Source organism: Ricinus communis, chromosome 9 (assembly GCF_019578655.1).
Source record: "Ricinus communis isolate WT05 ecotype wild-type chromosome 9, ASM1957865v1, whole genome shotgun sequence".
NCBI classification, from domain to species: domain Eukaryota; kingdom Viridiplantae; phylum Streptophyta; class Magnoliopsida; order Malpighiales; family Euphorbiaceae; genus Ricinus; species Ricinus communis.
Genome location: NC_063264.1, coordinates 3,789,717 through 3,817,280, shown reverse-complemented (window position 1 = coordinate 3,817,280; position 27,564 = coordinate 3,789,717). Strand labels below are relative to the sequence as shown.

At 34.3% G+C, this 27,564-nt stretch overlaps 4 protein-coding genes across 12 annotated transcripts; 1 reads left to right on the top strand and 3 right to left on the bottom strand.

Annotated features, from left to right (window-relative positions):
• The first annotated feature begins 4,727 nt into the window (after positions 1–4,727).
• On the top strand, positions 4,728–6,225 carry LOC8280180 (auxin-responsive protein IAA4). Its single transcript, XM_002516978.4, has 4 exons — positions 4,728–5,080; positions 5,182–5,384; positions 5,501–5,600; positions 5,697–6,225. The coding sequence occupies exons 1-4, from the start codon at positions 4,884–4,886 to the stop codon at positions 5,770–5,772; spliced, it is 576 nt and encodes a 191-aa protein (XP_002517024.1). The 5' UTR covers positions 4,728–4,883; the 3' UTR covers positions 5,773–6,225.
• Positions 6,226–6,395: 170 nt separating this feature from the next.
• On the bottom strand, positions 6,396–12,816 carry LOC8280181 (pentatricopeptide repeat-containing protein At4g02750). 6 transcript variants are annotated; one of them, XM_048379680.1, is made up of 3 exons: positions 9,470–12,816; positions 9,238–9,317; positions 6,396–6,687 (listed from the first exon to the last, which is right to left on the bottom strand). In XM_048379680.1, the coding sequence occupies exon 1, from the start codon at positions 12,411–12,413 to the stop codon at positions 10,491–10,493; it is 1,923 nt and encodes a 640-aa protein (XP_048235637.1). In that variant the 5' UTR covers positions 12,414–12,816; the 3' UTR covers positions 6,396–6,687; positions 9,238–9,317; positions 9,470–10,490. The 6 variants fall into 6 exon arrangements, with proteins under 6 accessions (XP_048235637.1, XP_048235633.1, XP_048235634.1 ...); XM_048379676.1 differs by having other exon boundaries at positions 9,222–9,317; positions 10,339–12,816; XM_048379677.1 differs by having other exon boundaries at positions 10,339–12,816.
• A 140-nt stretch (positions 12,817–12,956) lies between these two features.
• On the bottom strand, positions 12,957–23,093 carry LOC8280182 (alpha-mannosidase I MNS4). Of its 3 annotated transcripts, none has more exons than XM_048379681.1 (19): positions 22,953–23,093; positions 22,413–22,793; positions 20,888–21,139; positions 20,136–20,255; positions 19,936–20,028; positions 19,096–19,182; positions 18,543–18,633; positions 18,106–18,161; positions 17,848–17,920; positions 17,221–17,330; positions 16,733–16,783; positions 16,066–16,154; positions 15,833–15,914; positions 15,610–15,723; positions 15,151–15,230; positions 14,622–14,757; positions 14,469–14,539; positions 14,123–14,369; positions 12,957–13,706 (listed from the first exon to the last, which is right to left on the bottom strand). In XM_048379681.1, exons 3-19 carry the CDS (start codon positions 21,014–21,016, stop codon positions 13,518–13,520), a joined length of 1,818 nt encoding a protein of 605 aa, XP_048235638.1. In that variant the 5' UTR covers positions 21,017–21,139; positions 22,413–22,793; positions 22,953–23,093; the 3' UTR covers positions 12,957–13,517. The 3 variants fall into 3 exon arrangements, with proteins under 3 accessions (XP_048235638.1, XP_025012741.1, XP_015573504.1); XM_025156973.2 differs by having other exon boundaries at positions 22,413–22,711; positions 22,953–23,087; XM_015718018.3 differs by lacking the exons at positions 22,413–22,793; positions 22,953–23,093 and adding an exon at positions 21,209–21,412.
• Positions 22,884–26,603, bottom strand: LOC8280183 (rRNA-processing protein EFG1). 2 transcript variants are annotated; one of them, XM_015718019.3, is made up of 8 exons: positions 26,203–26,603; positions 25,868–25,997; positions 25,627–25,754; positions 25,203–25,341; positions 24,060–24,174; positions 23,754–23,817; positions 23,358–23,645; positions 22,884–23,149 (listed from the first exon to the last, which is right to left on the bottom strand). In XM_015718019.3, exons 1-8 carry the CDS (start codon positions 26,359–26,361, stop codon positions 23,144–23,146), a joined length of 1,029 nt encoding a protein of 342 aa, XP_015573505.1. In that variant the 5' UTR covers positions 26,362–26,603; the 3' UTR covers positions 22,884–23,143. The 2 variants fall into 2 exon arrangements, with proteins under 2 accessions (XP_015573505.1, XP_015573506.1); XM_015718020.3 differs by having other exon boundaries at positions 23,358–23,639.
• Positions 26,604–27,564: the final 961 nt, after the last annotated feature.

The following is a 27,564-nucleotide window of genomic DNA, read 5'->3' as shown; positions in this document are numbered from 1 at the left end:
TATCTAAATTATTTTGAGTTGATGTCATAACAAACATTGTAACCCCATATTATATAAGTGTGAAAATACAGAGGGTACATGACAATTATTTAACGATAAGTGTAATATACTTGTAATGAAAAATCGAGTGGTTGCCTATTGCAAATATGTATGTGTGTGTATGTATAAGCTAGCAGATCCAATAAGAAGCATTACAAAATTTAATGCAGAAACAGATTTCAAGCTTAAGGTGTCATATGTTTCACAAGAGAGGAGCAGAGGTGGTTGGGTTAGGTTATTGAGTGAGTCTTTAGGGTTCAGAACACTAGGTTTGGTTGGTGCAAACATTAACAGAGGTACATGAATTAGAGGTTCAATTTCAATATGCAGCAATTTAATTATTATTATATTTTCCTCTATAAAACTAATTAAGGTGGACCCTTTAGAGAAAAGGTGGTCCTAGTTAGCCAGAGATGAATATAAGAGGAAATTAATAAGGGAATGCCCACGGATTTAATGCACAGAAAGGCGCCCTACAATTTATGACACCCAAATTTTGTCTTAGTGCTCCTTGGCGCGGAGGGGGGGTTTCTTATGAGTTGGATTTTTTCCTTTATCTGTTAGCTTGTTTGGGACCACTATTATATACATGGCTGCTAAGTTGTATATTTGTCATTTTGTCTATGTTTTAAGGACTATATACTACAAAGCAAATTTAATGATCTTTCCAGCTCTTCAAGCCCTTCGATCTCTTTGTTTGTTCATTCTTAGGCAAAATTTAGATCTAATACAGCGCTTCATCAATGCTTAATGTCGGTTCATTTCTTGTGCTTGCCACATTACAAGTGATACCAGCATTAATTCTTCAGCACCGACTTGTTAATTAAAGGAAAGCTTAAACCAAGTAAATATTATTCCAGCCCATACCTCCTGTACGAGGGTCTCCATGTCTGTCTTATTGTTATCGCAAGACACGAAATCTAAGCTGTGAAGAATATTAAGAGAACATTTTGTGTCTTATTCCTGGCACCACTTTGAGACTGAAAAATCTTTACCTTAACTAGATAAGGATGCACTGTTTATGCAATATTCTTTGAACATATAGACATGCTAGCTGGTTCTTCTGACTCTCTGTCTCTAATTGCAAAGAAAAATAAACATAAGGAGGTGGGAAATTGAATTGAATATGTTCCATACGTTTTATTAAGTTAAAAGTTTTCCCATAACCCTTTTGGTTTGACTTAATTTAATTTGCATCTCATATGTATATTGTTGTCCTTTATGTACATTTTGCGTCTGATGTAACCTACCATAAGTTGACAAGTCCAAATTGTGACCCTGGCTCTTTATAATTACTTAATTTTGTGCAATTTATGAGTTGTATTTTGCTTATCATTGATCGGTAAGCATTTTTTCTTTTTTAAAGATTATCCATAAGGGTATGAAGCACGAATGATTTGGATAAGAAATTACAAGTACGGCATTGGTACCATAATTTCCATGGCTTTATCTCTTGCAAAAGGTGAACCGAACGTCAGCTAAAACTCACTCTCTAAGGAACTCGGGATCCAAGACTTCACTAGCAATTAATAAATCTTCAATTCATCAAAGCATAAAGGATAGACATTCAATATATAAAAATATGTATACATATAAATTCTTCTAAAAGAAATCCCATATGCCATCACTACTACCACACGTCTATTGTCGAGGAACCAGACATAAAATCAGAATCTGTGTGCACCACCAATGTTGAAAGGTCTAAATCACAAGTACTCAGTCAAAGCTTTGAGACCCGCCATGACAACTAGACAATTTCGACTCCATTGACGAGTCATATCAAAATTCATATACAACCTGGAAATTTTAGTGGATCAAAGGCATCGAAAAAAAATCGACCCAAAATCTGATCTCATTTGATGTGAGTCACAATCTTGTTGCTGTTCTTGATTGAGCAATGGCCAAACTAAAGGTTATAGGATGCCACTATTTGTGCAAGCTAACAAACAGCTTTGATGGTCACCGGTCTTGCACCACAGAATTTAGCTAACCATTGTAGATTTCTGTGCTGTTGCTATCAGGGTATGCTCTAGCTATAATGGCAAGCACACGGCAATCAAGCACAGGTAGAGGGCAAAGAATACAGTTCAAGCATTATTTCTTGCTTAATTTATTCATTCCTAAAACGTTTTTGGTATTAAAAGAAGATGTCATGTCAGAAAAATTTAATCAAATAGTCTGAAGTTTTGAGCTAATGTTTTCCATAACCGCTTGAAAGTTTAGTTGATGAAGTTAAAAAAGTAATGGCATCAGTTTTTTGATACATGGGTGGTGATCATAATTCATAAATACATTTATAGCTCAAGAACTCAAAGAGCTAGCTTAGTTGGTGATTATGTTTATATCTCACATTAATTATTTAGCGTTTAAACCATAAAACAATATTTTTCTTGGTTGCAGATTTAATTTGGGGTAAATGATTTGTCAATTACGGAATCTAAAAGATGAAATCAGTATACACAAATATGGATAAAAAATGGAAAAGTTCTCAGCAATTGAACAGGAATTAAATGTCTTGAAAAATAGTTAAATAGTCAAGGAACCAAGGCATTATAAACCTAGCTACCATTTCTTTTGTAATTTATTATTAAAGGCTGTTTTACAGATGTAGAGAAACTTTAAAAGTGTATGATAGCTCTAATACAAAGAATCAAAAAGGGTGTACAGCTAAGATGTTGAAGAAAAGAAATGACAGGAAAGATGATTATAAATTTCAAAAAGGAGGAATAAAGAGTTTTACACGAAATGAAAGTAACATCAAACATAAATTGTTGAAAACAATAGGTATCTACCAAAAACATTGAAAAAAAACTTTACAAGGCACACGGGTGGGTTGCAGGTGCAGCAGGAAATGGACCCATGATGTTGATGATCTCTGGGTTGCACAGCGTGGAATGGGCATCCTATGCACTCTTTCCAGACCAATGGACAGCCTGTGGGTCTCACCCTCTCTTGCCCTAATGCCCTAATGTTTCACATGTTGTTGCACCCTACTACTCTTCTATTCTTTGACCATTTTGAATCATTGAATCCAGGTTTAATTTTTCTTTTTTGTGTTTACCAGAGACAACATTAGCAGATAGAAAGTTAGATATCAGTCGGAAAATAAGTTTTCATATGTGATGACTCAAAAAACCATGACCACTTAACTATTTTAAAGTAATTCTTCATGCTCAATTAACACTTTACTTCTACTTCTGAGGCAATCCCTAGTACTCAATAGATATGAAACAAGTTATGCACTATTGCATATCCTTCTTAATCAAAGTGGGGATGGAATTTTCATATCATAGATAGATGGTACATTATGTGAACAGCAACTAATTCGCAGTATTAATTTACATTGTTGAAAAATTTTCATGAAAGAAAAAGAGGTAAAATGGAATGAATATGTAGAGAATGCATGTAGAGACTCGATCATCAAAATAAATCATTTTTTCTTAGCACACACATTACGGATTGCGGATTGAGTTGTAAGGTAAAGCTATAGAATCCTCTCAACCTTTTTTATGAAGCCTTCTTTTTCTCTTTGGATGTAAAAAATTAGCAAGAAATTATTAGAGATTATATCAATTATATGATGATATGTAAGTTTATTTATTAATTGTAGCATTTTTATATACTAATTAGTAAAAATATTATAATTAATAAATAAAATCACATGTCACCGTATAATTAACTTAACAGCGTAATAATACGAGTTTATCTAAGAATTTATCAAAAGGAGCATAAACCTTTTGTTCTTTTTCTTTTTCTTTGTTTTCCTTTTTCTATTTGGAGGTAAAAAAAACAATCCTAAACCTTTTGCTTTTAGTTTCCTTTCTCTTTTTCAATATGTAGTTAGGAAACAAGCCTAAACTAACCGGTTGTAATGGGCAAAACTCGAAATTATAGTTAACGGTACATAACATGTAATAAATAAGGAACTAAATGTTATCTTTTAAGAAATAATTCGGATTTATATGTTAATTGTATTATTTGGTGATTTATTTATTTTTTTTAAAAAAGATATTATGTATAACACTATTTTTTATATGCATTTATATATTTAAAATCTTAACTCTTAGTATTTTATTTATGTATCCTTAGACAATAATCATTTAATAAAGAAAAAAAAACTCGGATCCCACTTAAAAAAATTCATATGAAAAACTGCTGAGATTGTCCATACAAAAATAAATAGACACAAAATAATAGAGTAACAGTATTTTTGGCAAGAATGAGAAAAATAATAAGTCAAGGGGCTGACCATGGACACATGTTATCCCACATGTCATGTACCCCACAATCTATAAACTTAACCAAATTCAAAACTCACTGCAAAATTCTAGTCCCACATGGCCATGCCCATGCCCATACCCAACAGCCAAATGGACCCCATTACCCACATGGTGATGTCTCCTAATCTTTCTTTTCCCTCTTAGAAAGCAATGGACGATCCTGATTTCACTCCCACAACCTCCTAAAACTCATCTTGACCGTCCTCACCTTAAAGCTCTTCCATATGGGCGGCTGTGCTTGTCCCGCTATTGTCCCCTAACTGCATGGACAAGTTGCCTCAAAGGTGCTGCTATTGCTACCGACAGCTTAGCTTGTCTTTGTCCATAATTCATGCATTGAGAGAATAACATTTCCATTTTCTTCTTTATTTGAACCTTTTTATCATATAGTCTATAAAATACACTTCTTTGCATTCACATCTCCACAGCAAAACAAAACTCGTTTCCTCTCATTACCTAAAATCCTTGTTTTCTCTCTACAGCAAAGAATATAACAAGAACACACAGAATTTCATTTGGCTAATCTTCAAGATTTCTTTGCTTGACCCAAGCTTGAATTGGAACATGGAAGGTGCTGTTGCATATGAGAACGATCTGAATCTCAAGGCAACCGAGCTTAGACTAGGGTTGCCAGGGACAGAAAGAAATGAAGAACAAGCTGCACTTTCTTGTACAAGAAACAACAAGAGACCATTGCCGGAGACCAGAGATGAGTGCGGAGAAAAGGCCAGTGATTACACAGAAACTGCTCCTCCCCCCAAGTAAGTCATGGTTATTGTTTGCGCTTCGGCTTTTAGATCCTTATTTCATGCAAATTCTTTTTTTATGTGATGTGTACTTATTCATTTATTGTGACACGCAGAGCACAGATAGTTGGGTGGCCTCCAGTCCGATCCTACAGGAAAAATAACTTGCAGACAAAGCAGACTGAGGCGGAATCTTCTGGGAGGTATGTGAAAGTAAGCATGGATGGAGCTCCATACCTTAGAAAGATCGACCTCAAGGTTTACAAGGGCTACAAAGAACTCCTCAAGGCTTTACAGAGCATGTTCAAATTTACCATAGGTATAATTACATTTTGATTTTTGTACATATGCTTCACACACATCATTTTCTTTATCAAAAAATTAAATATTACGTGGCGGTTCTGATTGCTTACTATATTCTGACACTTTCTCCAGGTGAGTACTCAGAAAGAGAAGGCTACAAGGGATCAGAATATGCGCCTACTTATGAGGACAAAGATGGTGACTGGATGCTTGTTGGAGATGTTCCATGGGAGTAAGTTTCTTTTACTAATCTCTTATCTCCATTTCTTAAAGATATATTGTTATCTGCTTTCTTGGTACTAAACAAGGTTATTTACTATTATTGCAGTATGTTTATGTCATCCTGCAAAAGGTTGAGAATCATGAAAGGATCGGAAGCAAGAGGCTTGGGCTGTGGAGTATGAGAAACCCCACAACACAAGCAACAGCCACCCAAAGGAGCAGGAGAAAAAGACAAGATTGTGTCTCCCATGAAGATAAAATCTCTTAGCTTGGGTTCTCCAAGAAAGAAATTCAATCTGAATCTCTGGGTCGCTCTATTTTTGACTGACTCCATTGCAGCTGCACTGGGAAATTTTAAACAGGAAACAGAAAAAAAGAAAAACCAAAAGTTTATTTTGGTTTTGGTTTGGACACTACGGTATCATTTTGTTGGTCCTTGTAATCTCATCAAGCCAAAACTTCATGCTTGAAGATAATTCTTCAAGTACAATAGTGTAAATGGGAAAAAGAACAAAAGAACAAAAAAAGAAAGGAAATCAAAAATAGGGTTCTCCAAGTTTTGGTATACTGTAGTATTTTATTCTGTATACGAAACTATAAAGTGTTATATACCAGAAGTGTGCGGTTAATTACAAGTTTTCCAGTTCTTTCTGTTTATGATTTTATATTTTAGATGTTATTGTGGGTTGAAATATGTGGCACACGTCGTGTGATATTAAAAACTTTGGAGCGTGTGGCTACAGGTTGATGATGGATTCAATATTCCCACGAGAAAAAATGTCACTTTTCCAGTAAGATTTGGATGTTGAAGAAATACAGAACAAGATCCTTTAGGGTTGTCTACTCAATTATTCCTTGTCCACGACTGATTACAACATTGATATAATGTTAATTGATAAGATCACATCAATGACCAAAATGATGGTTTCGTTGATCTTATGATCTTCATTTAACAAAAATGCAACACCACTTCTACTATTAAATAAAGATTTTTCCTTTTTCTTTTCTTTTCTGAGAACATCAAAAGAATTTTAACCTTGAAATGATTGGAAGGTGACCCTTAATACTGTGCGAAAGCTGGTCTATAATACTACTACCTGAAAGCAACAACAAAAATATATATTAGAAAACAAGAAAAAAGGAGTTTTCGTTTCGGGTTAAGAAACTTGGAAAAGAAAATTAAGCAAATGGAAAAATTTTCTCGAGAAAAAGTATAAATACATATTTTGTGATTTAATGTATTTTTACATACAACTATATGATATTCTTTTTGGTTCTTCTCTTTTTCTTTTTTCCTCCCACTGTATGTTTTCCTACTTCTACAAACTTATAGGAAAATAAGATTCGTCACTCTCTCTTTTTTTTTTCTTCTTCTTCTTTTCCCTGCTTAGTCATTATATTCTTTTGCTAGACAAGATACAGCATCAAATCAAAGGAGAATAAAGAAAGGGAAAAAAAAAAAAGAACCTGAGCAATCATTTCAAACAGTTAGATTTAAGCAGCAAAAAATGAAACAACTGAAGTTGGTCAATTTAAAAATGGAGTTTCTGCAATTACTAATCAGAGTCTGAGTTATATGACTGGACAACCATATCATTCTGCCCGTCTCTTATCAATCAAAAGCTATACAACAGCCTTCATTGCCCTACGTTTTAGCCTTTAGCCCAGAAAGTATTCATTAATAATATTCACTTTGAAGGAGCCGAAGAGGACAAGGAGCAATATGAAGAAGAAAAATCCTACACTTAGACGCTTTTACACTTTATTTTTTCAAACGCTTTTACACTTATTAGCCTATAGTTTTGTTTCTTAATGTTTTAATGTAATTTATATTAATATAATTTAAATATTTTTTTCAATGATAAGATCATTTTATTTTGTTGTTCTTAGAAGAATGATAAAATTAGTTTAGGTGATAGCTAGCTGTATGATAATTTTAGAAATGTCATATCACAAAAGAATTAAAGAAAAAATAACACTTATATATCTCAAAATATTATTAAACAAAATACTTGTGAAAAGGCACTTAACACAAATTACTTTATTTATACTTTTTCCAAAAAAGCAAACTCCTTGTATTCTTATTTCCACGCTCAGGGACATGACTTAAGCAGCACTTCATGGTATTCAGAGCTTTTGTTTTCCATTTGGGAACTAGGGTTTCAGGATCTGAATGTGAACTGAGAGGATAAACAGGTGCATATAATACTATCAAGTCTCCTCAAGAAAGAGAAAAGAGAAAAAAGAAAGAAAAAGGTACTTCAAGTTGAACTTTCTTTCTTTCTTTCTTTTTTTTCTTTTTTTTTACCAGAGAAAGATTCACATCTTTTTTATCACTTTCAGTTATTGTCAGCAGCATAGCATATTGACAAGGAAAGCCATGTTGGGAATAGTGCAGACCAGGAAAAAATGCACATGACACATGATAGATGATGAAATGAAATGCTCTACACGGTTAGAGAGAATAGTCAGAAGTAGTAGTAATTAACAAGCAACAGTTTCTGGTCTTGAAATCGACAAGCAAGCAATCACTACTAAATTAGATTCCTCTCCAAGATGGGTCATCTCCAAAATTCTTAATGACCATTTCTCCTCCAGAAATTCAATATTGTAAAGTTTCAGAACAAGTAAAAATTGTTGGCTGTGTAGGAACCTTCCCTCTGCACATAGTAGAGACCCATACCAAAGGTATTGCTTTGTTTTTGGAAGACAAATTTTTGTATAATTTGTCTTTACCTAAAGCAGTTGCTTTTTAAGATAAGCTTTTTCTTTTTCTTTTCTTTTTTTTAGTAAAAAGAATATAAAAGAGAAAGACTTCACTAACTAAACATGGTAGCTAATTGGGTGTGGCTGTGAGTTAAACAGAAAATTAATACTTTAGTTCGGGAAATCTTATCGAGCAAAGAGCAAATTTTTTGGGGTTTGGTAGACATTGTTTTTGTCTGATAGTATTTTGGCAAAAGGGTGATCAATTGGGAACCACATGCCATTAAGCAAATGCATCTTTACATATAATTTTTCCCCAGTTTATAAGATGAATTACTAATTAATTCCTATGTTTTACAACTTATGCAATATATTTATGCTTTTTATACTTACTTTTTCAATTGATCGTTAGCATTAAAAAAGAAAAAAGAAAGAAAAAACTATATATGCAGTACTGCACTCGACATAAAATGTACACATTTATTGAACTACAGTCACTAAATAAATATAAGGGCACTAGGCAACAACTTGTTGCGTCTAACTACTGCAGCAGTCTTGTTGCAGGTTTAAACAATACATTATTACCTCCCTTTGTGTAATGGCAACTAAATAAAATCATAATTATTATCCAGCAAATGAATTCTGACATTTATAATTCCAGGGTTTGATTGTAGTGATCTCTAAGTTGATATAGCTGTCGGTATGAAGTTTAGCATCCATCTAGGAACCCAAAAAACCAATAGTTCCTCAGTATTCTAACATTACTTCAAAGACTAATCAGATTTTATAAATTCAGCTTGCACCTACTGCTCTTCAGTATTATCTTACTAAAAGACAGTACATTGCAAATGAAATATCATGTTACTATCCTTGAGGGTTCAAGACTTACAGATGCACTGTTGGAATCCATAAGATTTTTGCTTACCTAACAAAAAGAGTACCTTAGTTTCCATTGGCTTCTATTTTGAGCATGCAGCAATAGTTTTAAACAGATCTCAAATTTCCCAAATGAGCCTCGAGTCTGCACAGGTGAACAAAACAAATCCTGTTTAATCAGTCAAGAAAGCTTCATAATGTTTAAACATGTATGAGATTGCGTGCATAGGGCATTAGCAAGGGATCCTTTGGGCCCAGTCTCACATCAGGAGACCTGCCCATAGGTGTATCACCTACCTAGCTATCCTCACTGGGTTAGCATCACATAGAGCCACATTTGGTTAAAAATGCGCATAGATAATATTGGGAACATCTGGTAACCTATGGCATGTTCACCTCCATCTTCATAATGATGTAAGATTATTTTAGGAGCTAATGACATATCCCAGATACTGATATCAAGCTAGATACGCAATATGGATTTGAGGATCTAAGCATTTAATAAGTTTTCAACTATTTGCAGACCAAAATGGAATCCAATAGGATTTTTAATGCAACATCTGCTGATTACTACTTGTTCAATAATGCACTTAATAATATGATATGAAAATTCAATTTGGCTCAATAAACACATTGAAAAGAACTAATTTAACTGTTTCAACTACATAGACAGCAGTTTTGTCTTTTAATTCTCTGTAGGACCACATTCATTAAGGTATGACTACAAGCCACCTAAAGGAAGAAACTAGGCCACCTCAGCACTTCACTGGCAATGCCTATGATATATACAGTTAGCGCCACTCACAAAAACTGGACAACCAAACATATAAAAGTTTCAATGACAAAAATGACTTCAAATAAATGAATATTAGACTTGCTACTGATGCACTTGAACTGAAATTTGTTGAAAACTAAATACTTGAAGGCTCAACCAGCAACAAAAAGCAGATAAGAAGAGAAGTTTAGATCCACTTTATAAGCTGCTTTAAGTCAAATTTAATGTAAGCCTGAATTGGCCAACTAACACAGAGGAACTTTATGTTAATTTCAGTGATACATGGCATTGGGTTAGATGCAGCGGCATTCACTTGAATTATAAGGAAGTTAATTCTGTAATTAAAACCCATAATCCTCCTAAACAAACTTACAGCCGTAGCAATACTCACCCTCCTGCGAATCTCAGTATATTGGTAGAAAATCTAAATTGTTCTTTCTCTGATTCTTTCTGATCAATCATCTTCCGAACTGCTATATATGGTCATAAAATATTAGGGCACACCATGCAGAGAGGCAATAGCTCTTTCTTTTGTTTTGAGGTCTATACTATATCCAAAAACATCATATCTTTGCATAGCAACTCCAACATAAAGAAAATTCTTTCTGAATCAAAATGAGATTTATCTCCCATGACAAACTCATGGATGACACTTCCCAACTCAATCCAGCTGGAACCTCTATTCTTTCTAACTCGGTTCTCCCTAATCATTGCCCTCACTTTAGAAAAATCATCCCATTGTCCAGCATCGGCATAGATATTACATAAAAGAACATAATTTCCAGAGTTATTTGGCTCAATTTGGAACAGTTCAGTGGCTGCAGCTTCAGCTAATTGAACATTGAGATGAACCCTACAAGCTGAAAGCAGAGCACCCCATACAGTTGCATTAGGTGCAACTGGCATGCTACATATGAGGCTATGTGCTTCTTCAAGGCACCCAGCACGACCGAGAATGTCAACCATACAAGCATAGTGCTTTTCCGAGGGTTGAATTCCATATTCGTCTATCATTTGTCTGAAAAGTCTCCTGCCCTCCCCAACAAGGCCCCCATGGTTACAAGCAGTCAAAACCCCAAGAAAAGCTACTCCATCAGGTTTTATATTTGCCTTTTGCATCTCACTAAATAAGGAAATAGCATCTTCACTCAATCCATGATTTGCAAAGGCTGTGATCACCGTGCTATAACAATGCAAATCTTTTTGGTCAACCATTTCAAACACTTGCACAGCCCTCTCAATGTTTCCACATTTTGCATACATGTCTATCAAACTGGTGACAACTTGCAGATTCGGAAAAAGTGAAGGTCCGACAAAGTCACAGATGACAGATTCAGCTGTATCTGGAACTCCTAACTGAGAACAAGCTGAGATGATTCCCAATGCAAAAGTTTCATCAGGCTTAATACCTTGTTCCTTGAAGGTCTTGTACAACTTCAAAGAACTATAAGGGTGTCCAGTTTTGGCATAACCTCCAATCATGGTAGACCAAGCAACCAGGTTCTTCTCAGGCATCTGATCAAATACAGACCTAGCAGCATCTACATCTCCAACTTTGATATACCCATCTATTATCATAACCCAGGATGCAACGTTTCTTTCCTGCATCCTATCAAAGAACTCTTTAGCAGCATCCATTTCCCCTGCTTTGCAACATCCTGATATCATCAAATTCCAAGTTCCAACATCATGAATCGGCATCAATTCAAAAAGATTCCGAGCGGCAACAAGATTTCCTACACTCATATACGCAGAAACCATCACCTTCCATGATGCCAAGTCTTTTTCAGGCATTCTCTCAAAAAGAACCCTTGCCTCCAACAGGTCCCCAGCTTTGACATATCCCTGAATCATACTAGTCCAAGAGATCACATTCCTCTCTTCCATCCTATCAAAAAGCTTACGCGCAATATCAACTCTTCCATTATTTCCATATCCCGTGATCATTGAGTTCCACGAAACTGCATCTCTTTCCTCCATCTCATCAAACATCTGTCTCGCAGAACCCATTTCGCCACACCTCATAAACAACTCAATCATCACATTTTTCACTACCAAATCAAACTCATATCCACATCTCACTGCAAGCCCATATACCAAGTCCCCATCTTTGATTCTTCCCAGCCGAGACACAGCTTTAAGCACTGATGCAATAGTGAAATTCAAAGGCACAATGTTTTCTCGATGCATTTTAATAAAGAATGCAAATGCATTCTCATACTGGTTATTCTCGGTGAAACCATGAATCAATGCTGTCCAAAGAAATGAGTTTGGTTCAGGAGTTTCATCAAACAGTTTGTGAGCGTAAGAGACAGCACCAAATTTCGAATAGAGGCGGAGAAGTTTGTTCAAAGTGAGGTCTGAAGAGGCGATGGAACCCGAGATCAAGAGATGGGCATGGATAGTCGTTAAGGTTTTGAGAGAGCGGCATTGCTTGAGAAGTTTTGAGATAAGGGAGTGATTCATTTCATGGCGCCAAAGTTGGAGAATAAGATAAAAGGTGGTTTTAACGGTTAGGTAAAATTAACTTTTAAAATGTTTTCTGATTGGCCTTATTCTATTTAATGTTCTCGATAATTCAGTAATAATTTAGCAATTCTAGTACTTCTTTTATAATCAAAAAATGGTTTGATTGATATATTTTATTATAAAATATTAAAGAGATTTGAATTTATATCTGCCACACTTCCAATGAATAAAAAAAAAAACACATTATATTACTCCAGAAGTAAAATCCCATCAAAGTTCACTAATTTAGCATTACCATCTCTAATATTGAAAGAAAACATATAAATATCCACTAATAAGAATGCGGCACTAGTAGTGAAATTCTAAGTAATAGTTTAAATTTAGTAGTATTTTAGCCATTCCCGAATCAGATATTAGAAAATTAACTGATGGAAAAATAACATCTTGCCTTGAAGACAATAATCAACAGATTCCTAGCATGAGACAATTACTTCTGCAAACTGCCCTATCGTTTAATTTAATGTTAAAGAAGAAATGAAGTGGATGGTTGAATCTCTGCGATCTTTTGTACTTCATTCATGAATTTCACTAACCCTGAGATAATTAAGATTTGCTAACCAATACAATCGACTTTTGGAATTTGCTATGACTACTAGTACATTTTACAGGAGGGCGGTAAATCATGTTGGAAGTTACAAACGCCAAAAATAATCAAGTATACAACTCCTGCCATGGTGTTGAGGCAGTATGATCAGTAATTCTGTAATCCCGCTTCAATTTTCTGTTATGTTTCTATTCTCGAGCTCCACTGTGCATCAACAACTGCTGCTAGGAAAAGATGAACAAAACATCCGGTTTTCCCAGGTACAGAGACCAATTGATTGTTATGCTTCAATAACAAACTGAAATCAGTTCGACTGTCAGAAAATGCCTGCTGGACCTGATCTTTCAGCAAAAGCTAGTTGGATGTGAATAATGTAGCTTCAGGATTCTTTAGATGCATCCTCTAACCAAATACTAAAGCTACAACAAACTCATGCGTGGAGGCCATCGTCATGCTTGAGATGGATCACTGCCGCCTGCTATCAGTTGATTTTTTTTCTAAACAGTCTGATTCTGATCGTTCTTAGAAGGAGAACTATCAGCATTCTGATCAGTAACAACCACCAGAGAGTTGCTCTTAACCACATTCTCCCTTTGGTGTGTGGACACATCCTCCAGAGAAGTACCCGTAGGTTCCAGATATGATATGCCATATTTTTGTCCATGAGTTAATCCGGGGCAAATCCCCTACAAAACGTACCCCAAAGAAAATAAAGCAGAGGAAAAAGCCTAGCAGCACAGGAGAGCCTTTTATAACCATTGGAAAATAAGTTCAATGTGCATTCAGCATATAAATAAAATTTATTGGCCATTCATTTCCATAAAAGCTCATTCTTAAATGGAGTTCATTGCAATTCATAATCAAATGTTTGACAATCAAATTCTGAAATAAATGCAAAACTTTCATCTCAAAAAGAAGATATCATGAAATGAAAATAATTTTCTTCAGTGCGCTTAAGTGGTGGCAGTATTAAAAGAAATGAGGGGATGAAGCCATGATAAAATAAAATAAATATTCATGGTGGTATGTATTAAAGGGTTCAGGAAGGGAATAGACAACCCAACTATTTAAAAAAAAAAAAGGAAGGTGGTTTACTACTGACCTTCATCAACCCTGACGTGGCAGTTGACTCAAAAAAAGTGGAATCTAATGGATACCGAGGGTGAACTTGACCACCATAGAATGTACTAGCATTAATTTCATGGGAATTCACAGAGATACTGGATTTAGGAGATTCCTGTTTGATGTCATCACTTTCACAGTAAGCACCAAAATATGAACAGTGTTCCCCTAAAAGAGATATTTGAGGCATTGCAGGCAATAAGTGTCCTTCAGTGCTAAAGATATACCTATAAATAAATGAATAAAGCAAATAAATGAAATTGAGAAATATTAGGAGAAAGAGTTCCTTGAAGCATAATTACAACTTGCAAGTATAAAACCCTTACTTGTATGGCCCATTTTCTACGAGGTTATCTGGACCTGAAGCCAAATCAAAAAGTAGCCATAGGTACTTGACCTAAGAAAGTTTAGTAGGTATCAATAACACAGAAGTCAAGTAAATATCACATGGACTTAGCTAGTTCAAATTTGATCCATACTGTTTCAGCAAGGAAAAAGCTCTCCATATGATCTTCTTTCTTGTGAAATTCCACATCTGTTATGTGACAATATCCACAAGGGCAACGAGCTCCATATTGCAAGCTTGCAACCATGTCCCTCCCAGCGTCAAGATATCTATAAAGATTAACTTTAGATATGTATTTCAACTGCAAATCACAAATTCAGCAGTAGATCTTGTATTGCTAAAATTAATATTTTTCATATCATAGTTAAGCCTTGTCACATACAATAGTATATTCATCATAACAATTGAAATTCGGTTGTGCATTTTTAATAGAACAGTTAAAGAAATTCTAAGAATTGAACAAATTTAAACCTAATAGGAACAGCAAATATTGCCTGCCAGACAAAGCCAATATCATGATAATACCCCAACTTTCCTAAACAAGGAACTCCAATAAAAATTTCCCTGAAGTAGTATACAAGATCAATAATAAAATAGAAATAGTTTACATAATGTCCCTTCAAGCTAATGCATCAGAAAGAACGAAGTTAAAACATCCTGACCTGGAATCTCTGGTAGCTTTGTAAAGCCAATATGTGCTCTCTATTAACTCTGGACGGAGTGGATAACTCTTCTGCCCATGCTATCAAACAAATCACGAAAGTATGTCATGCAAAAATGAGATATAACATTGAAGAAAGTTAATTTCTACTATCAAGTATAGCATCATCAACCACAAATGCAAGTTATGGTGATCATGAATAATCATTATGAGCACATAAAACAGCCCTACCACCAGATGCCACAGAACATTAGTAAGTATTTGGTCCTCAAGGAGATACTTCATTAACAAAATCTTTACCTTGACTGATAATCTTAGTGCTTGACAAAATTCAGCACATAAATAACAATTCAATTCAGTGAAACTCATTTTTTAACTCCGACAAGATAATATCTTTAAAAATTGTATATCAAATCACAATTATCTATAACAGTTTTGAATACACTACTGAATCGGATACCTGAACGCTTAGAGTAGCAAGATTAAAACCTTCTGGAGTGAAACCATATTTTCTCCAGACACTCAAGAAGGCAGCATGTGTTCGAATGGCAGGATCAATATCTCCAGCTAAGACCTTGCAAAAGAAAAAAAAATTTAGATTGCGTCTTTTCCAACTCACGTACAAATAGAAGTCAACTATTAATTTTTATGGTTCAAAGCCAGAATACAGAAAAAGCAAAAACCTGAAGGCCTGGCCAGAATGCCTGCAGACTATTAAATAATGGCCAGACAATAGCACCAGAATCCATATTTACCTCTACATACCTACAAAGACAAATGAAAGTAATATTTAACTTTTAGGATTTAAATTCAGAAGAGAAACAAAAAAGAGAACAAAAACAAAAGAGAAACCCAATAATCAATGCAACAATAATGAGCATTTATCTAAATGCTCATGATAGCTAAATACTTTTACCAAGGATCACTAAAAAGATATTGCATAGCAGCTGCATAAGCTTCTTGGAAAATGAACAAATACTCCTCGTCTCCAAATAACAAATACGCCTGAAAATTAACAGATTTTCAATAAAATCTTCTAAATATAAACAAATATCATCATATTGAAAGTGCACTTTGTTTATTGTGATTGAGAAATGTTATAAGTTGTATTTATCCCACATCGCCTAGTTACTGGGCTATTATAGTGTATATATGTAGATTGGACACCCTCTTCCTTTGAGCTAGCTTTGCGAATGAATTCTACCCAAGCCCATCTGTCATAGTATTAGGCCGGTCTTTTGTCTGCGGTGATGGGTTTGGACCCGGCCCGTTTGCATGTCACGTCAAGCATGAGGGAGAATAGTGTATATAAGTGGATTGGGCACTCTCTTCCTTTAAGCTAGCTTTTGGAAATGAGTTTTACCCAAATCCATTTGTCAAGAAAATCTATCGTGAGCTACAAACATAATTCAGATAATCCTGTATGAAGTGGTATTTCTACAAAGATTTATACATGCATAGAGTGCTTTTCCTAAACCTTGATAGGGCAGAACAGAAGTACAGGTCCAAAACATCTTGCAGAGCTATTGACTATATTAACCCCAGAAAATATCATCTGTCATCATGAAATCATCATTCTGTACCTTTAAGAGGTACTCATAGAAAGAGTCAATACTTGTTCCTATTCCGGCATCCTGCAAAGTATCATAGTAAATTTAATAAAGTTGCTCAATGAAAATGAAACGGTCCCAAGAATATAATATTTCAGCCACAGGAAATTTTTAGAAGCAGCTTGATTAGAAAAGGAAAAAGAGGAAAAAAATAATCAACATCAACGTGATTTAAAAAAGAAGTCATCTTAGAACAGGATATGCAGAGGAAAAGCAGCTTAAAATTTCCTAGACAAACATCTTCATGAGATAGAGCTCTTTTGTTTTCTTTTCTTCTCGTGGGGAACCTTAAGTATAGAAACTAAATACATCAATAATCTTATACTCACATAATAGAGGGCATTAACAAATTAAGTATAACTTCTTAACAAAGCGAAGGTGTGGTAGGGCTACTAGGATTAGGTAATTTACAAATCAGAAGGTCCCTTTAAGCCTTTAAAAAATGTTCACAGAAATGTTACCTTTTGTGTCCATTCACCTGTAAATACATTGATATGAGCACCAACTAGGTTAAGTCTCGAACGACGTGCCCATAATCCGCGCACAGCATTCTTGGTAACTTGTTCAAAAACTGAATTTCCAGAAAAAGGGGTATAAAGATAAGATCATCTAATTAATGCTCAAACTGAAGTTTGGGCAAAAGGATAATAAGTGAAAACAGTCAATAAAATATCATAGTTGAAAAAGGTCTGAGAAAAGAAAGAAATTCAAGGCTATATTATTGAACTCAATAAGGATCACAGCTCCATGCAACTTATTTAGGCCTTTGTCAAACTTTCCAACAACCTTTTCCACCTTTCTTACTAAGCACTTCTAATGGTAATTTGAGTCTGCGGCCATCTGGAGCCAAGTGAATTCACATGGAAAACAATACTAGAATGTGTGTGATATTCAATTCTAGAGAAGTTTCTCTATCAACAAGCTTCATAGATTTTATCCCTTCAAGGGAGAAAGACTCAGAATTTTATCCACAAGTGAAGTTTGACATCTTATTTTTCCCAAAAATGTAATATAAACCAATTACAGTCAGGTAAGAGTTGGGGAATAAAAAAATTTTAATAGCCTATTAAATTGGTATCAATACTCACTAGGATTGTTTGTTAGTCGGCTAAGCACCCCGAATTCCAAGGTCAAAGTCCCCCCACCAGCAGTTGATGTTATCTAAATAGACCAAAATTGGAAATTAAGAAAATGTTAATAAGATAAAGTTACATGGACAAAACTGATCGGTTACAATCTGAAAATGGTGAGAAACATAGTAATTGGCCCAAAAGAGTTTCAAAATGTTCACTTCAAAGTAAAAATGATTGAAAATGTTGCACTTATAAACAAGAAAGAACACTTACCTTGCTTTCATGTTCATCAACTCCATGCAGCAGATTAACAGACCCAAATGGAATTCCTGCCACATGTAATCACTTAAATTGGAGAAACAAGAACTTGAAGACCAACATTCAAAATATGTACTATTTCAGAAATTGAAAATAAGAGCTAATAGTGAAGTGCGATCCAGAAAGCAAAGTCAGAGCTACAAACTGCTTTTGCTAGAGGCTTCAAGAAGCCAACCGAGTATAAGCTCTCCGTTATCTAATTTAACAGCTATATTAGGAAATATAATTAAGCTGACAGAAAAATTTATAATGAATTCCTATATACTTGTTCCTAGTGCTAAATGGCATATAAAGAAAAAATTTTATGTACCAGCAGAGGACTCAACCTCCCAACAATTTGAATGACAAAGATCACAAAGCATGCAGCAAACTGCAACACCCAGCTATAATACCTGTTGGAGTGTCAAATGCTGGCAGCAATCTCCAAGCCAAATCCTCGGCTAAGTGAAGCAATTGATTTTCATAGGATGGAATTCCCATACCCTACACCAAAAGATGGGACGCAATTTATCTCAAATCCAAATGGTAAAGGGGCATTAAACCATTTACTTATAACTGAGGTGTAGTTTTGCAGATCAAGCTTTAATAATTGAATAATATAATTTATCATGGTCATTTATACCATGCAGCGAAATAAGTACGACGCACAAAAAAGCAATCAAGACAATTATAATCTATCATTATTTTGACTAAGCAATAGAAGTTTAAGTGCATAGAAGAGAAATTACTGTGTTTGTGTACATGAAGGCAAGCATGTTTGATATGTAATAAATATCTTATAAAGAAGTGAGCTTCTCCTGAATATACTTTAAAATAGCAAACGCAATGGATAAATAATATTAATCTTAGATAAATGCGACTAAAATTGTCAGATATGCCACCAAGATTCATATTCATGTACTACCAAGAATAAAATAGGAGGGAAAATGTCAAAACTGAAGGTACCGTAGAATAATCGCTTGCAATTAGATGAGCAGAGAGCAAACCTCCAAGGACTCGGATGGTTGTCTCAAAGATAGATACTGTTTTATTCTGCATGAAATACACAAAGAGACACGGAAGCTGAGAATGAATAACTTCTACAATTAAACTATTATGTCCAAAATTGAAGTCAACAGTCAAACTTGATTTTATTTGTAAAAACGGTGAAGTTTATAGCAAAATAAAGGCATGAATTAAGGTTAGAACATGTAAAATAAGTATAAAAAAAAAAAAAAAAAGCGAACTGAAGCTCTAAGTAAAAATTAAATCCCAATAATATGTCTGAGAACTGAACTGGCTCCTTGTTCTCCGCATATGGTTTTTTCAGAAACATGTTGCAAATGAAGCATTTAAAAAGGCATTCAACATAAAAAAAAAGTGAAGAAAAACGAAACATCATTGTTTGAGATAACTGCAAAATCCCAATAGTTCAAGAAAATGGGTGCACACCTTAGATGATACATAATTGAACAGGATCACCTTATGAGGTAGCTAAAGGGCCCTTGATGTTTAGAGCATTTTAAATCTCCAAGACATGTATAAGAGTTTGGAATGGTGGATGATTGCTAGTGATATTTTATATTCAAAAGGTACAATCCCATCTTACAGATCACAATAATATAGAAGATCAAAAGAATGTTTAAGGATATTGCTGAAGATGAGATTTGGATGGCTGAAAAGCTTTTCATAGTACAGAAGCCAATTTTCAGCTCATCACTTCCTATTAAATTGTTGATCCTTCAAAATTATCTCAACATTCTTAGAGCAAAAATAGAAATGCAATATAACAAAAGTGTTACTCACTATATCAAACCGAAGATTTTTATCAATCCAATCAATGGAGGAAGTGAAGCGATCTCGATCACCAAGAAGAGCCAATGTGTCCAAGGAGTCAATCTGCAACAATGGCAGGATTGTAATATAACACCAAAAATTCACTAAAATAATACAAGACATTTTTAAAAAAGAAAAAAGAAAAAGGAAAAAGATAGCAATCTACAAACCAGAGTCAAGGCATAACCACCAAGAGAATCTTCTCCTTCACATGATAAAGGTCTTAATTCATCAAGGGGAAAAGCATTCTCCATGTATCCATTAAAAGCGTGATAGAACATTTCACGAACCTATAACACAAAAATAAATTACCTATTAAGAAATGCCACTAGCTCAAGGAAAGATCAAACTATGTCCATTAACCTATAGATGGCATATTGACACCAATAGTTCATAACGGATTAAAAAGATTCTTGATCGTCAATGACCCTAAGGGTTATTGGCATCCATAAGATGTTCAATAATTTATTTATTTTGGTTCTAACATTACTGCTGACCAAATATCCACTTGAAAAATTGATGTTCCAAAATTGCTCCTAATATAAATGTAGAAGTAGAAAAGCAAGTCATATAAAAAGAAAAAGTTCAGCAATGCATGAATCTGAGAATAATTGTTAGCCATTTGTACAATATTTTCGAAATTATATCACTATAAGAAAAAATAACTCCTCGGAAAAAAGAAACAAACTTTTATCTATTTCATCATGTCTTTCATCGAAACAACTTTAAAGCAGCAACAAACAAGAGGTTGATCAGATATAGAGAAAGAGCCTTATGGTGATTTCTCACTTGAAAGAAATCTAAGGATCACACCGGAAAGGCAGTGGCAGATCCAGGAATCGTCAATTACATACATTATCATATCAATTATCAAGAGAAGCTTAATTTACAAGATTAGTAATGTATGTGGTTTGGGGGTTACCTCGTCGCGGAGGACTTTGGCTTCAAGAGGAGTGACGCCATCTGCAAGGGCTCTATGGAAGAAGGTTGTAGACGTTATAAACGAGAGCAATACAAAAAACTGAATCCATGGTTTCAGTGTTTTCTCCATCTGCTTTGCTTCACTCCGTATTCTTCTGACGCGGGCCTGCTGACTGCTTCTTTTGTTTCTGTTTAAACTTCACTACTCTACCTCTGCGGTTGGCCTGTTTTACTCCGAAAGCTGTCCCTGTCCCTGTCCAAACTCAAACTTCCTTAGCCAAATAATTACAGTCGTACAGTACGAGTTATGATTTACGTTTACCAATAAACTTCTTCTTTTGCTTTTAGTTGGACAACTTCCCAAGTTTAACAACAGCCCATTTCTACATCTCTTTTCCCAGCCTGAAGGAACGGAAGCTAACTAGATCAATTCTTGGTATTCCAAGGCCTCTTACTATCCGTCTTTCATTTAGGGCTTCTTTGGGATCAGAAATTTTTCTAGAAGTGAAATTCGGAGCAAGTAAAACTCAAAGTTACTATTACACCAATAAACAAATGATGAATTATATCTAATCAGTATTCTTTTATTATTTATGAAAATTAGAAAAATATCAAATTTGAGTCTTTTAGATCACTATCCACCATTATTAGTAAGAGTTTATTATTACCTTTATGACGGCTAAATGATCAATTTGATCCCAGAACTACTTTCCAAAGTCTAATTCACTTTAAAATCAGCTTTTTAATCGAATTATACTAATCATTTGGTTGAAATGCATTAAAATATTTATTTATTAAAAAAATTTCAAGAGAAAATAAATAAAAATAATAAAATTAAAAGAGATATTTTAATATTAAAAAATATATTTATTTATTAATATAAAATTTATTTATAAATTATATATATTTTTATTAAAATTTAATTTAATTATTACCAATTTCATATAAATTTAATTTAAAAAATAAATAAATTAACTTTCGTCTCATTTAAAATACATCAAATTTAAATATATAATTAAATTTTATGAATTTCAACTAAATATAATGTAAAATTTATTCTTAATTTAATTTACTCCAAAACTTCTTGGCTGAAAATTTCAACAAGTCATTTCTTCCTCTTTTAGTTACAGTTATGGTCGATCTTGATTTTAAATGGCTCATCATGATCTAGACTTACTAAAAGCAGCAGTATGTTTCTCTACTATTGAAAGCATTGATAGTTTTTTAGAGGAAAGAAATTTCAAGAAACAGTCTCGTTTATGTTCTTTTGAAACTTAAAAAGCAAATAATCAATAATTTTGCATCTTCTCGTTAAAGTATAGTAAAATCTTTACTTCCCACGCCAACAGCAGGACTATATCCTTTTAAGCCCAAGCTGACGTTCATTTTCATATAGAAATAGAGGCGATTTTGCTATCTTATCTACTACTCATCTTGGTTAGAAGGTTAGTACCGTCCACAACGACAACCATACGCATATCATACTGAGTTAGACATTGTAGTTTAAATGAGGATCAACTGCTTACAGGGTAGCTTGCCCTTGCCCTTGCCCTTGCCCTTGCCCTTGCCTCTTAATTTTCAGTACGCCAACGTGATTAATAATAGGAGGAAAACCATCGGAGTGGCATTTGAAACATGAGAACTTGTGAAATACCCTAGAAATACAAGCTGAAGAAAGCTGCATCACAAACTGCAATGAGCTTATCTGCGCTTTCTGCCCACTATATCCACAAGCATGAAAGGCATCACCAAAAGCACAACACAGGCACTATGTTGACCAATGATATCCAACTCTTGATTACTAAGAGAGTCAACCTTCTCCCACCTTTTAGAGTTTAACAAAGAAAGTAGAAACTCTTGTCAGTCACCAACTACAAAACAGGTCTACTATGCTTGCGCTTATGGCCCTGACAAAGTCAATTTAACCATCTCATTCAAAATTCATTCAAAGAAAAACACTGAATAAGGAGAAGATGAAGAAAGACAAGAGTGAGGAGTTCATGCTAATCAAAAACTTGACTTTATAACAGATGCCATTGAAAAGAATTTTCACATAAACCAAGCACCTTGTTGAGAGATTACTTGAGATGATCATTCCAGAGACCACTTAGTACAAAATCTTCACTGTTTAACCGCAAAAAAAGAGAAAAATGACAACTGTTGATGGTTAAAACAGAACTATAAGTGTTCCATTACTGTCTTCTGATGATATACTTCAACTGACTATAGTGAAGTTACATAAATGCCGAGTTCATCCTCATGCCTGCAAATGGAGGAGAAAAACATACAATTATGCAGCAAAGATCACCGAAATTCACATACAATATTGAGTTATGGAATCACTACCAAAATCAATATTTTGAATAGTAATCCTTGACTACAGATAACGTCCTTAATCATTGAAATAGATTAGCATTCCAACAAATAGGGACAATATAAATGGCAGAGAACTAATTTTAGGAAAAAGATACCTGTTGCTTTTTCTTCTTTGGCCTCCTCTTCCTTCGCGGTTTGCGGGCATCAGAGTTCGAACTTAAATTACTACTGTGGCCTGTCCTTGTATTTGATGATTCCCCTGCTTTAAAGGAAGATCCACTTATGCTACTTGATGTATTGCTGGATGTAGAAATTTCAGACCTCTGCATCCATGGCTTTTTGCTTGATGAAGCTCCAAACCTTGATCGAGTATGCACTGAATTTGACCGAGAGTTATTTGAAGGGCGAGGAGGAGGCATTAGAGCTCTAGCAGACATCTGCCGCTACGTGAGACAAGTTGAAGTGAGAAAGAAAGATGAAGAAAAACATGAAAACAGTTAACAATGTAAAGGTTTTTCACAGGGATGCAATATTAAGGTCGGATAGATGACCTGATTCCTTTCATCACTGGACATACCAGACGCTGCTTTTCCAGAAGTGCTAGAAGCCTGTTCCCTGAAAGTGTAAATGATAAAATTTGAAATGCAACTTTCTTGGCCTAAAAACATTTGCAGGCACAAAGAAAAAGACAGTACAGCAACTGGCTAATGTACCATCACATGTTAGTTGGTTACATAAGTTTCTGAAAATCAGCCTTGAACTGGTATCAAAAGTGACTAATGTAAACAAACAAATGTCAATGCCACACCAACAGTGAGAGTAAAAACCTTCATCTCCCACAAACAATATGATCATACCTTGTACTTTTATCAGTCCATTCATCATCGGCATTTGCTTCATCACTTGAAGTTCCAGTTAAGAAAAAATCGTCTTCACTCAAATCCAAGAGCCCATCATCCTCACTCCCTGTCTCTGTAAAGTGAAGTTTAAAAGGAGATGTTAATGTCTTTCAAAGAGGCAAATATATAAGAATACATAATGACAAGAATGTACACTGCAAGTGAAATAGCAGATATAAGAAGTTGCCATTATCTATCCATCATTTCTAGCTCTATTGTTAAAAGAACTACTTGGTGGTTGCTTTCAATCTATGAGGCCACTTTAATCAAAGTTGTAAGCCTCAGCAAAGCTATTTGCACCCAATAATCAGCGAAGAACTGAGAACACTGTCCACCACATTTCCATTTAAGCATTTACTCAAGGCCTCACTGTAATCACAAGAAGGCTAGGTGGGGATAAATGATTGCTCAAAAGTGGTATGCATAAGAATGGCCGGCACTAAAAAGGCAAAACGTCACAAGATACAAAATAGAGAGCCAAAACTAGAAAGAAACTAACATTACTAAAAACATATTATCAACTCAATCCCAAATTCCCAACAAAAGATATTGAGACAAACTGCCTAAATAAATTAATATCTAGTAAGAATAAACCAATTTCCAGACCAATGTGGATAGTTCAACCTGTTACTCTAACTAATTAACAAAAACATGAACGGAATTCTTCTCTTCCATGGCACACGGCGTGGAGCTACTGCTGGAGGTCAAGGATCAATTTAGTACAACCAGTGCTTCTGAAGACAGAATATAAGACTAAAGGTATAGAATTTCCATTTCATCCGTGTAAGATTTTGAAAAGGATTGATGCACAAATCAACCTGATTCCAAGCAGTTGATCAAGGACAGGTCTAACCAATTTTATCTCATAATTGAAGTGCATAGCTTATCAACTACATGTGTAAGTCAATGTCTTTTCATCAAAGCATGTAATTTATTTCTTTAAGGTGATTTACTATGACTCTCCATCAAAGGGGATCCATCTAAACTCGCATTTTGTATAGGTTCCACTAGTCAACACTTCGTATCAGAATAAAGCTAAATAATAAAATAAAAATCAATCTTGAAATAACATTAACCATAAAAGATGCCAGTGATAGATACCTTCCATATCCTTCCCACTGGCGGCAGCAGCAATTAAGTTGGCTTTAATCTGCTTGCGTAATCTATTTCTCCTATCAACCATGTCCGAGTCCTCACCTCCAGTAAACAAAGATACATATTTCTCTGTCTTGGGAAAAAACTGCACTAGCAAAAATGTAAGAATAAAATTAGTTTTGCCCTACATAATCCATGATTTATTTTGTTCTCGACAAGCAATCCGAACCATGCACATTCACTTAAGCTTCTAATTGGAGACCTTTGGGATCAACTAAATAACAGCCACTCAATGGGAAAGCTTTATCAATTAGTAAATACCACATCTTCCATCTTAGTTAGGCTTTGCATGAAACCCCAATATAACACTCACCACACTTAAATACAAAATGCGAAAAATGTGCAATTGAAAACAATTATAACAGCATACCCTGACATATTCAAGATCTTCTTTCAATTTAGAGAGCTGTTCAGCAATCTCTGCATCTTGTGGCTGACCAGACGAACCACGTTGAAGTTTCTCCAAGCGCCTTATTCCCCGTTCAATCTTTCTTCTCTCTAAAACAGTGAAATCTCTTTGATAGGGTCAATCAAGAATTGGGAGGTAAAAGAGTATCCATATAAAGTTAATATATATTTATTGTGATAACTGAAAAGGCAGCATATATTACCAAAAAACTTAATCTTCCTATCGCGCAAGAAAATTTTGCGTTCCAAAGCCAAACGAGTATGAATCTCTTGTTGCTTCTTGAGTCCTTCTAACTTTTTCTCTTGTGCTTCTCTTACTTCAGGTGGAAGTTCCTAACATAATATTTAATTTTGGAACATAAAAACAGTTATTACTCATGCACACACACGGATACTCTCCAATTAGGAAAGTAAAGCGTCAAACATGTATAAAAACGACGCAGGTTCAATAAAATGGTGAACGCTAATAACAAACCCTAGCTCTAGGGCACAGAAATGGAACATTCCTTTTCTAATTGTTTCATATTCAAAAATGTACCTTGCGGAGCATGCGCTCAGTGGAACGAATCTGATTCTTAAGGGAAACAGCCTTAGGTTTTGGCTTCGGCTTCTTGTCTACGCCTAATCCTTTAGATCGCCGACCAACATGATGTTTCCGTTCGGCGACTCTGCGGTTACCGTAGCCACCATGGGCCATTACTCTCTTTTCAATTCACACTATTATTGACTTTGCTTAGAACCACAAAGAGTGACCAGAAAAATAAAGAAGAGATACTAATTATAAGGACTGCACTTTTACTGAACTACAATTAGCTGCTGCCTGTGGGGAGCTTTGCTGGAGGTTAAATTTTTAGCTGCGCTCGATAGCGATGGCTTCCCTCTTTTTTCTTTTTTATCTCTCTCTCTCTATCCTGCACCGCCGTTTCATTCACTGTAATCACCGCAAATTTTTTCTTTTTAAATTTACGGAAAATGAATTCTTCTTAATATAAATTGAATATTAAAAGAATTTAATGACTTCTATTCTTTTTTCTTTTAAAAGATTAAAGACATTTTTGCCCTACGAATCTTTTATGGGTACGTGAGATAAAGAGAAGAAAAAAAATAATCAGTCATTTGATGCGATAGTTATTTTCAACTAAAAAGGGGCAAATTATGAATCCACCAGAGCTTACTTCTTTTTATTTTCTCTTTTGAACTTATCTTTACTCTCCCTACGATGTCTTCTTTTTCTTTTTCTTTTTCTCAGTGACTGTTGGTCGCTGAGACCACCGATCCTCTTCCATACACATTTGTTATAAACGTATTCCAGTTGTAATGTTGTTAAACTTTCATTTTGATTGGAAATTTGATTTTAAACCTAAAAAGACAACACTTGAAATATACAAAATCTATTTAGTTTAGCTGTTTATATATAAATTGTTTAGTAAAATTTTATTTATTGTTATTAATTATTAAATAATTATTATAATATAATTTATTTTTTAAAACATTCTCATATATATTATATTCTTTTTCAATTATGTAAATTATCAAACATTGTTTAAAATAATTGAAAATTGCTGTAATTAAATTTTATTAATTATTGCTATTAATGGTTAAATTATTATTTATAGTATAATTTATTTCTTAAAATATTCTCATATATTATATTTCTTTCAATTATGTAAATTATCAAACATTACTTATAATAATTGAAATTTGCTATAATTAAATTTATTCAACTTAGTTCGTTAATATATATATATAAACTTTTTTAAATGTAAGTGTTTGTAGACTTTCTTTTCAAAATGTCTTATTATTTAAATATCATGGTTATTTTAATTTGGACAGGATATGTTTTTTATAAATTATAAAGAATTAATTTAAATGATTTTATTATCAGTTATTTTAAAAAATA